A 12114-nucleotide genomic window follows, 5' to 3' on the forward strand; every position below is an offset into this window, starting at 1 on the left:
TAAACACCTAAATCCAGGAGTTAAATCTCTTTGTAGTTTTCTCACTGTCTAAATTAGTCATAAGGACTTGCTCATGTCCTAAGTTTCAGTAAAATTTTCTTAGAAAGGCCTAACTATACAAAAATATAAAATTATTTAATCCACAAACGTTGTATATCTGTGTATCTTTAAAGTATTTTAAAATGTTTCTCCATAAAATTCTATGCAGGTCTTGTTTGCCTCTCCTTAAATTTATTATCCTAAGTTTTCATATATTAAATTGTGAAAAGAAAGTGTTAGTTGCTCCGTCATGTCCAATTCTTTGCGACCCCATGGACTGTACTCCATCAAGCTCCTCTGTCCATGGGATTTTCCAGGCAAGAATGCTGGATTGGGTTGCCATGCCCTTCTCCAGGAATCTTCCTGACGCAGGGATCAAACTTGGGTCTCCTGCATTACAGGCAGAGTCTTCACCATCTGAGCCACCATTAAAGTCCCCAGTAAATTGTACCTTTAAATTTTTACTTTCTTACTGATTCTGTCCTAGCAACATTCCTAAACTCTTATTGTAGTAATATATTTGAGATTCTTTAAGGTTTTATAAAATAATGACAATTTTGTTTTTTTGTTTTTTTACTGTTTTTTCTTTCCTTGTCTTACTGTATAAGCTAAGACCACAAATACGACATTCAATAGAGGTGATGATAGCAGCCATCCCTGTCTTATTCCTGATTTCAAGAAAAAACCTTTACTATTTTATCATTAATAATAATGTTTTCTCTAAGTTTTTGGTGAAAGTTATCTTCTGTTCTTATTTTGCTAATCATTTTGATCAAAAGGGTATTGAATTTATTAAATGTGCTTTTTTTGCACAGTACTGCAACAGATTCCTAGGAATTTGTTAATACCTATTGATGGAATTATATAACTGTTCTCCTTTAATCAGTTGGTTTTCTGACTTATGTTTATAGACTTTTTCTAATGTTAAAACATTTTTGCTTTTCTGGGTTAAAACTATATTACCCATATATTGTCTGCTAAACATTAATATGATAATACAGGTAGCAGTTACGTTGTATCTGTTCTAATAGTACTGTTTTAAGTGCTTTATATATATATTAGATCATTTAATCTTTTACAGAACCCTGTGATTTAGGTATTGGTAGTAGTAGCAGCAGCAGCAGTAGTTATAGTATTTATGTAAATGGTGAGATCCCACACAAAGAAGCTTAAGTACATTTGTTCAAGATCGTAGAGCTAGAAAGTGGGGAAACTGGAATTTCAACACAGGGAATTGAGTTCCAGAGTTCATGTTTATCCACTTTATATATCACTGAACTTATTTGCTAATGTCATTTTTTTAGGATTTTTTAAAATTTGTTTTCTTTAATAAGGAAACAAATCATCTTTCTTTTTTTAAAAATATATATTAAGATTATACTGGTCTCATAGAATTCACTGAGTAGCACTGCCTCTTTTTCTGTTCTCTAGAAAAGTTTGTATAAGAGAAACATTTTGATCCTTGAAACACTGGGAATCATCTGTAAAACCATCTGAGTCTAGAGATTTCTTTCACGCTGGGGGGATGAGGAAATTTTGTTAGTTATTCGTTTGGTTACTTTAATTGTTATAGAACTATTCAGGCATATTTAGGCATTATATTTCTTCTTGAAACAGTTTTGATAAATTTAGTTTTGTAGGAATTTGTTCATTTCACAAGTTGAAAAGTTTATTGGCATAAAATGTTTCATTATATCCTTTTACCTTTTTCAATTTCTTCTAGATTTGTGATTATATCCTCTCTTATTTTTTTCACTTCTAAATGCTCTATAAAATTGTTTTATAAACAACTTCAGTAGTCTTTTTGCCTGATCATTTTAGTCTTTTGTCATTTTTCTATTTTTACAATTTCCTTTCATTTCTTCATTTTATATATAGCAATATATTAGTATCTGATGATTCTAATATCCAAATACATTGGGGTTTATTTTTATTGTTTGTAATGTTTGCTTATAGTTGTTTGTCCTTTGGGTGTTTGAGTAAGCTATGGTTGTGAGCTCATATTTGTATGCTCTTAAAAAAAAATACCCTAGATTTCATTGAGACTCTTTTCCTCAAAAAAGATTTGCATTTCTTTTTGCTGGGAGGCAGGCGATTCTTCTGACCCAAGTCTACTTTAGCCCCTTCTAAGTTTCTCACTTTAATTAGAGAGTTTAGCTTTTCTCTTTGCTGCTGGCCCAAGAGTTGGTCCCCACATCAAATATAACCGTTGTTTTTATCATTTGTAATCATTTGATATAATTTTTTAAACCTTACAGATAGCCATTACATTTCACAAAATCTTTATTTTGATCATTATATCTTTCATTTCTGTACCATTTATTTATTTATTGAAACGAAGGTAAATCAGGTTAAATCTTTGCAGTTAGAATGTTAGCATAAGAAATTGAGAATATGAACAGAGCATCATGCTACTAGTATCTGTTCAAAAGTAGTTCATTTCTTTTAATTTTATTCCAATGTGAATAATTTTGGCTCTTCTTGGCTTCATGATAGCTAATTTGATGGCCAAATTTGGTCCCTAGGTTGCAGAATTGGTAACTTATATTCTTTTTACAAAACTGTAGGAACTAGTCCAGGCTAGTGAGCGATTAAAAAACCAATCCAAAGAGCTGAAAGACGCACACTGTCAGAGGAAACTGGCCATGCAGGAATTCATGGAGATCAATGAGCGGCTAACAGAATTGCACACCCAAAAACAGAAACTTGCTCGCCATGTCCGAGATAAGGAAGAAGAGGTGGACCTGGTGATGCAAAAAGTTGAAAGCTTAAGGCAAGAACTGCGCAGAACAGAAAGAGCCAAAAAAGAGGTTAGTAGTCAGGCAAATTTTGTAGTGGCCATGGGGTAGTGATTAAAGCTGCTTTTTCAGACTAGTGAAATAATATATATTTCATTTAATTTTTGAAAAAAGTTTTTTTGTTTTTTTTTTTAGTTTGGTAATGTTATTTAATATGAATTTCAACATTTGAGTTATCTCCCTATTGCAAGGTAAATTCTCATGGGGAAAACATTTTATTAGAGAAACAATTATAATCATGAAATCAGCTTTTTTCATTTTCCTTTAAAAGCTGGAAGTTCGTACAGAAGCTGTGGCTGCTGAAGCATCTAAAGACAGGAAATTGCGTGAACAGAGTGAGCACTATTCTAAGCAACTGGAGAATGAACTAGAGGGACTGAAGGTAACTTTTGATACCATGTTTATCAAGTTGAATAAATTTTCTCCCCTTTATGCTTAACAGGATTACTAGTTGTGTGCTCCTTTTGGTATGGAGTAAAAACTAGCTATCCTTCAAACATAGTATTCTAATTCTCATCAGTAGGAAGCTGGTGTAGACTTCTTAATCATGCTGCAAGGAAACGGAAGGCTGTGTTTAGTGGAGAAATCTGTTAGGAAGGAGTTAAAATATTTATGAAGGTCTGCATACCTGGATGAGATACATTGGTAATCTCATGGGAAGCATGGTTAGATGTCTTAGACCCTCTGTCTTGTCTACACATGGACATCACCAAATGGTCAATACCAAAATCAGATTGATTATATTCTTTGCAGCCAAAGATAGAGAAGCTCTATACAGTCAGCAAAAACAAGACCAGGAGCTGACTGAGGCTCAGATCATGAACTTCTTATTGCCAAATTCAGACTTAAATTGAAGAAAGTAGGGAAAACCACTAGACCATTCAGGTATGACCTAAATCAAATCCCTTATGATTATACAGTGGAAGTGAGAAATAGATTTAAGGGCCTAGATCTGATAGATAGAGTGTCTGAAGACCTATGGAATGAGGTTCGTGACATTGTACAGGAGACAGGGATCAAGACCATCCCCAAGAAAAAGAAATGTAAAAAGGCAAAATGGTTGTCTGATGAGGCCTTACAAATAGCTGAGAAAAGAAGGGAAGCTAAAGGCAAAGGAGAAAAGGAAAGATATACCCAACTGAATGTAGAATTCTAAGAACAGCAAGGAGAGATAAGAAAGCCTTCCTCAGCAATCAATGCAAAGAAATAGAGGAAAACAATAGAATGGGAAAGACTAGAGATCTCTTCAAGAAAATTAGAGATACCAAGGGAACATTTCATGCACAGATGAGCACAATAAAGGACAGAAACGGTATGGACCTAACAGAAGCAGAAGTGGAAGAAGAGGTGGCAAGAATACACAGAAGAACAATACAAAAAACATCTTCACGACCCAGATAACCATGATGGTGTGATCACTTACCTAGAGCCAGACATCCTGGAATGTGAAGTCAAGTGGGCCTTAGGAAGCATCACTACAAACAAGACTAGTGGAGGTGATGGAATTCCAGTTGAGCTATTGCAAATCCTAAAAGATGATGCTGTGAAAGTGCTGCATTCAATATGCCAGCAAATTTGGAAAACTCAGCAGTGGCCACAGGACTGGAAAAGGTCAGTTTTCATTACAATCCCAAAGAAAGGCAATGCCAAAGAATGTTCAAACTACTGCACAATTGCACTCATCTCACATACTAGCAAAGTAATGCTCAAAATTCTCCAAGCTAGGCTTTATCCGTATGTGAACCATGAACTTCCAGATGGTCAAGCTGGATTTAGAAAAGGCAGAGAAACCAGAGATCAAATTGCCAACATGCGCTGGATCATCAAAAAAGCAAGAGAGTTCCAGAAAAACATCTATTTTTGCTTTATTGACTACACCAAAGGCTTTGACTGTGTAGATCACAACAAACTGTGAAAAATCTCAAAGAGATGGGGATCCCAGACCACCTGACCTGCCTCCTGAGAAATCTGTATGCAGGTCAAGAAGCAACAGTTAGAACTGGACATGGAACAGCAGAATGGTTCCAAATTGGGAAAGGGGTACGTCAAGGTTGTATATTGTCACCCTGCTTATTTAACTTATATGCAGACTACATCATGCGAAATGCAGGTCTGGATGAAGCATAAGCTGGAATCAAGATTGCCAGGAGAAATATCAATAGCCTCAGGTATGCAGATGACACCACCCTTAAGGCATTTTCACCATATGAAAGTGGTGAAATTTCACCCTTATGAAAGTAAAGAAGAACTAAAGTACCTCTTGATGAAAGTGAAAGAGGACAGTGAAGAAGTGGCTTAAAGATCATGGCATCCGGTCCTATCACTTCATGGCAAATAGATGGGGAAACAATGAAAACAGTGAGCGACTTTATGTTTTGGGGCTCCAAAATCACTGCAGATGGTAACTGCAGCCATGAAATTAAAAGATACTTGCCCCTTGGAAGAAAAGCTGTGACCAACCTAGATAGCATATTAAAAAGCAGAGACATTACTTTACCAACAAAGGTCCGTCTAGTCAAAGCTATGGTTTTTCCACTAGTCATGTGTGGATGTGAGAGTTGGACTATAAAGAAAGCTAAGCACTGAAGAATTGATGCATTTGAACATTGATCCTTTTGAACACTGTGGTGTTGGAGAAGACTCTTTAGAGTCCCTTGGACAGCAAGGAGATCCAACCAGTCTACCCTAAAGGAAATCAGTCCTGAATATTCATTAGAAGGACTGATGCTGAAGCGGAAACTCTAATACTTTGGCCACCTGATGCGAAGAACTGACTCCTTGGGAAAGACCCTGATGCTGGAAAAGGTTGCAGGTGGGAGGAGAAGGGGACGACAGAGGATGAGATGGTTGGATGGCATCACTGACTTGACAGACATGAGTTTGAGTAGGCTCTGTGAGTTGGTGATGGACAGAAAAGCTTGGCGTGCTGCAGTCCATGGGGTCGCAAACAGTCAGACACGACTGAGCTACTCAACTGAACTGAAATATCTCAACAGAAGTGCTTAGGAAGAGAAATCCTTGTGCCAGTTCTAGAGTTGGACTTTATTGTTTTAAAGCCTGGCCTCATCAGTTACTTGCTGTTTAACGCTGGACAAAACATTTAGTCTCTTTGGACTTTAATTTTCTCATTTGTAAAACCCTATCTTGTTGGTTTTACATAAGGAGTAAATATATATGTATGTAAGCTGCTACATCACATGTGTTTGGTTACTAATAGCTATAATAATGTTATTATGTATGTCAAAGTGAGAGAATTAGGATTAAATGGATATTATATTTCTGTAGCACTAAATTATAATCTGAATATGATGTCTGCCTTTTCCTGACTCTAACCTTTGCATATCCCATTTCCTCAGCATTGTCTGCCAGCCACCACCTCCACACACTCCTTGCAGGCCTAGTCTAGTATCTTATTCATCCAACAAATAAAAGAATTAAGTTGAATGTCTTCTGAGGAAGTTTAAGTATTCCTAATTCTGTGGTGCTTTAGAATTTTGTTAATAAATTTACAAAGCTCTTATTATAATTATTTATTCACAAAATGTCTCCCCATCTAAACTATGACTTAGTTTATTGAAAGCATAGGCTGGTATATTATTATCCTGGCACAGGACCAAATTTTCAATACTTGTTTAATAAATGTGTTAAATCAGTGAATGAATGATGTGGTAGAATTGGCTAGAACTTGCTTGTTCTCTGAAAATTGAATAATAGTGGTTGCAAGTAAGTTTTTCTCTGCTTTAAATACAAATATGAACTAGATTTTATTTCTTGCTTTGGGGATTGGTTTTTCTTGTTTTGTTTTGATTAATTGTGATTCCGTGGTCTTGTTTAGCTTTCCAAATTAGAAATGTTTCTTCCATAAAAATCTAGACTTCTAGAACAGAATTAGTGTATAGAAGTCATTGCATTACCATCTCAAATAACTGTCAGTCAGGGACGGCTTCGTTTCCAGCACTATTTTAGATGCTTCTGTTAAAAACCAGAATCAGAAGGTACAAACTGGAAGAAATCTTAGAGATTATTCGCATTTGAGGAAAGTGAAACTCAGAAGAGTTTAGGATTTACAGTCTTAAATGACAGAGCACAATTTAAACCCAGGTTTTCTAATTCTCAGTACCATTCTATCTGCTAGTTTCCCCTTTTTTTTATCTTTACTAATCACTGCTGCATGAAGACTTCCAATCACATATATTAACCCACTGATCAAGCACTCATAATCTCTTGTATTTTTTAAAAATTTGTGGTAATAATAAAACTACCCAATAAATTAGTTAACACATTCAAAATACTTAGCCCATGGCCTGATACAAAGTAAAGGCTCGGTAACTGTTAGCTATGATTATTATCATAATTTTAGGATATTATCATTATATTTTAGGATTATTATCATTTCTTTAAGATATTCTAAAAGTGGGAATGTCTTGAATTAAACTTATATACATATAAATTTTGAAACTTATTTTGGCTCCTTTAAAAAGTTATAGGAATCTTTACTGCATTGAGAATACTTTTCAATAGAACTGAGTAAAAGTTAGAAACTGTAGCACCCCACTTCCAAAAATGGACAGAAGATAAATAAGGATACAGATGTCTTGATCAACAATTTAACCAACTGTAACTAACAACACATATATAGAACCCTCCTCCCAACAACAGCAGAATATATATTCTTCTCAAGTGCGATTGACACATTGTCTAGGATAGACCAGATATTAGGTTAGGCCACAAAATAAATCTCAATAAATGTAAAAAGACTGAAATCACACAAAGTATCTACTCCAATTTCACCATAGAATGAAGCTAGAAATCAGTATCATAAGGAAAACTGGAATGTTAAAATATGTGCCGATTAAGCAAGGTACTCTTAACCAACCCATGGGTCAAGTGAAGAAATCACAACGAAAATTAGAAAATACCTGTAGGCTAATCAAATGAAAACACCACATGGATGCAGCAGAGGCAGTGCTCAGAGGCAAATTTGTAGCTGTAAATGCTTCTATTAAAAAGTAAGAATCTCAAATCAGTAACCTAACTTTATATCTTACAGAACTAGAAAAAGAAGAGCAAAGGAAACAAAGCTAGCAGAAGGAAGTAAATAAAGATTAGAGCAGAGTTCAATAAAACGAGAAGAGAATAATAATAAAGAGAATGAAACCAAAGCTGATTCTTTGAAAGATCAGCAAAATTGACAAACCTTTAGCTAGACTTGACAGAGAGAGGGAAGAAGGAAGGAAACAAATAACTAACATCAGAAGTGAAAGTGGATGTTGCTACCTGTCATCAAAAAGCAAAAGGATTATAAGAGAATACTCTAAACAACTCTGTGCCAACAAAGTATTCTAGATGAAATGGATAGATCGAAAAGCATGCAAATTATCTAAATGCAAGATAAAATACAGAGTCTCAACAGTCTTATAACAGGCAAAGAGAATGAATTGGTAATAAGAAACCCATGACAAAGAAAAGCCCAGGACCAGATATCTTCACTAGTGAACTGAACCAAACTTTTAAGGAAGAATTAACACCAGTTCCTCTTAAACTCTTCCACAAAATATAAGAATAGGGAACACTTCCTAATTCATTCCTTAAGGCCATTTAACTTATATGCAGAGTACATCATGAGAAATGCTGGGCTGGAAGAAGCACAAGCTGGAATCAAGATTGCCGGGGGAAATATCAAGAACCTCAGATATGCAGATGACACCACCCTTATGGCAGAAAGTGAAGAGCAACTCAAAAGCCTCTTGATGAAAGTGAAAGTGGAGAGTGAAAAAGTTGGCTTAAAGCTCAATATTCAGAAAATGAAGATCATGGCATCTGGTCCCATCACTTCATGGAAAATAGATGGGGAAACAGTGGAAACAGTGTCAGACTTTATTTTTGGGGGCTCCAAAATCACTGCAGATGGTGACCGCAGCCATGAAATTAAAAGACGCTTACTCCTTGGAAGGAAAGTTATGACCAACCTAGATGGCATATTGAAAAGCAGAGACATTACTTTGCCAACAAAGGTCCATCTAGTCAAGGCTATGGTTTTTCCTGTGGTCATGTATGGATGTGAGAGTTGGACTGTGAAGAAGGCTGAGTGCTAAAGAATTGATGTGGTGTTGGAGAAGACTCTTGAGAGTCCCTTGGACTGCAAGGAGATCCAACCAGTCCATTCTGAAGGAAATCAGTCCTGGGATTTCTTTGGAAGAAATGACACTGAAGCTGAAACTGCAGTACTTTGGCCACCTCATGTGAAGAGTTGACTCATTGGAAAAGACTCTGATGCTGGGAGGGATTGGGGGCAGGAGGAGAAGGGGACGACAGAGGATGAGATGGCTGGATGGCATCACTGACTCGATGGACGTGAGTCTCAGTGAACTCCGGGAGTTGGTGATGGACAGGGAGGCCTGGCGTGCTGCGATTCATGGGGTCACAAAGAGTCGGACACGACTGAGCGACTGAACTAAACTGAACTGAACTGAAGGCCAACACTGCTGTAATCCCAAAACCACATGAATAATGTAAGAAGAAAATTACAGACCAGTATTCCTAATGAATATAGATACATGCATTCTCAACAAGATACCAACAGACCAAATCCAAAGTCATATTAAAAAGCTTATAAACTATAGCAAAGTGGGGTTTATCCCAGGAATGTAAGAGTGGTTAAATGTAAGAAAATAAATCAATATAATAAATCACATTAAAAGAAACAAAGTGAGCAGGGGGACCACATGGTCATCTTAATTGATGCATCTTAATTTCACAAAATGCAACACTCTTCCCTGATAAAAACTCTCAGAAAACTAAGAATAGAAGGGAATGTACTTAACGTGAGAAAAGGCATTTATGAAAAACCCACAGCTAACATCATACTCAATGATAAATGGTTAAAAAAAATTTTCCCTTAGATTAGGAGTGAGACAAGGATGCCCATTTTCACCTTTGCAATTTAACATTATGCTAGTGATTCTAGCCAGAGGAATTAGACAAGAAAAAGAAATAGAAGTCATCCAACCTGGGAAGGAAGAAGTAAAACTATTTGCAGATCATAGGATCCTATATTTTAAAACTTTAGAGAATACTGCCAGTTTCCAATCTAGCATGTAAAAACTTTGGAAATCACCACTTTGTTCTAATACCAAGTAAAAGGCTGAACAAATTGAAAAATCAACAGTTCTTAGACTTGTAGGAAAAGTTCAGTTCAGTTGAGTCACTCAGTCATGTCCAACTCTTTGTGACCCCATGAATTGCAGCACGCCAGGCCTCCCTATCCATCAACAACTTCCAGAGTTCACTCAAACTCACGTCCATCAAGTTGGTGATACCATCCAGCCATCTCATCCTTCGTCATTCCCTTCTCCTCCTGCCCCCAATCCCTCCCAGCATCAGAGTCTTTTCCAATGAGTCAATTCTTCGCATGAGGTGACCAAAGTACTGCAGTTTCAGCTTTAGCATCATTCCTTCCAAAGAACACCCAGGACTGATCTCCTTTAGAATGGACTGGTTGGATCTCCTTGCAGTCCAAGGGACTCTCAAGAGTCTTCTCCAACACCACAGTTCAAAAGCATCAATTTTTCGGCTCTCAGCTTTCTTCACAGTCCAACTCTCACATCCATACATGACCACAGGAAACACCATAGCCTTGACTAGACAGACCTTTGTTGGCAAAGTAATGTCTCTGCTTTTCAATATGCTATCTAGGTTGGTCATAACTTTCCTTCCAAGGAGTAAGCGTCTTTTAATTTCATGTCTGCAGTCACCATCTGCAGTGATTTTGGAGACCAGAAAAATAAAGTCTGACACTGTGTAAGAAAAGTAGTATCACAGAATGAACTCCTACCCTCCAAGTTGAAGAGAGTAATCAAGAGAATCACGACTTAGGAGATCAGGAACCCTTGTAGGAGAGCAGTGCCAGTGCAGAGAAGCATGAACAAGTACTTGAATACTTGAAAAATTGCTGGTGGCTCAGCGCAGACAAGTCTGAGATACAAAAACTCCAGGGGACCCTCATCATTGGGGAGCCCTCACAGTTTCATCAGTTTTATATCCTAGAGCTCTACAAGGTTTTCACAGTGAATGTCAGGGGAAAATACCCCTTGTACTAACAATAGGGGTAGCAGTTGTCAGATGTACCAGAGCGGTCTGTCCTTCTTAACAAGCTGTGTCTTCAACTAGAACCTAACTTGCTGAGGTTTTATCAGACCTAACTAACTTGAGAGAAGGGAAATAACCCATCCCAGCCCACTGTAGTCACCCTGTCCAAACAGGTAAGTAGGGGAGAATAGCTGACAAGGTTGTCTTAAGTTCACAGTCCAGAAGCCCAGGCTCAGTAACATACTGATATCTAATCTTAGTTTTCCATGACACTCCCCTCCCCACACAACTTCCACCACATTACTAAGAGCCTATTTACAGCAGTTCCTTTTACTCAGTACATCATGGTGACCTAACAAAAAAAATTACACTGAAAGTCAAAAAACACAGTTAGAATAGAGCAAACATCAGAACCAGACTCAGGGTTGTTGAAATGATTAGACCAGGAATTGAAAACAACTCTGATTGATAAGATAAAGACTTTAATGAAACTATGATAATGCTAATCAAAAGAAAGTGGGAGTAGCTATATTAATTCCAACAGGGTGGAATTCGGAGTAGGGAAAGTTTTTAGAAGTAAAGAAAGGCATTGTTTGCCACCAAAAAGACCTAGCATACTTAACGTGTACGTGTGTAACAATATAGCATCAAAATGCGTGACATAAAAACTGACAGAAGTGCAGAACTTTAAAAAGAGATAAATTCACTGTCATACTTGGGAACTTCAGCATCCCTCTCTCAGAAATGGACAGATCCAGAAGGTATAAAATCAGTAAGTACATAGCTGAATTCAACATCATCATCAATCATATGGATGTAAGGACATCTATAGATCAACAACAGCAGAATACACATTCTTCTCAAGCTTACATGGGATATTCACCAAGATGGACCACATTCTAAGCCATAAATTAAACCATAACAAATCCTTAACATATTTTAAAAGAATAGGAATCATACATTGTCTGCTCTCAGACCACAGTGGAATTAGACTAGATGTCAATAACAAAAAGATAGCTGGAAAATTCCAAAATACTTGGGAATAAGGCACCACCCTTATAAATAAAACGAGTCAAAGAAAATATCTCATGAGAAACTTAAAAATATTTTGAACTAAATGAAAATGAAAACACAACTTATCAAACTTTGTCAGATGTAGTAGAAGCATTACTTAGAGGGAAATTTGTAG

General features: G+C 36.7%; 1 protein-coding gene across 18 annotated transcripts in view; it reads left to right on the forward strand.

The window, feature by feature from the left end:
• Positions 1 to 12114, forward strand: part of CDC42BPA (CDC42 binding protein kinase alpha) — a 297113-nt gene that overhangs the window by 195021 nt on the left and 89978 nt on the right. For 16 of the 18 annotated variants that reach the window (XM_044943085.2, XM_006062426.4, XM_006062431.4 and 13 more), the window contains 2 exons: positions 2607 to 2849; positions 3109 to 3219. In XM_044943085.2, coding sequence (XP_044799020.1) covers positions 2607 to 2849; positions 3109 to 3219 — 354 coding nt within the window. The remainder of the gene's footprint in view (positions 1 to 2606; positions 2850 to 3108; positions 3220 to 12114) is intronic. The other 2 variants (XM_044943088.2, XM_006062442.4) reach the window with 1 other exon arrangement.

This window comes from Bubalus bubalis, chromosome 5 (assembly GCF_019923935.1).
Source record: "Bubalus bubalis isolate 160015118507 breed Murrah chromosome 5, NDDB_SH_1, whole genome shotgun sequence".
Lineage (NCBI taxonomy): Eukaryota > Metazoa > Chordata > Mammalia > Artiodactyla > Bovidae > Bubalus > Bubalus bubalis.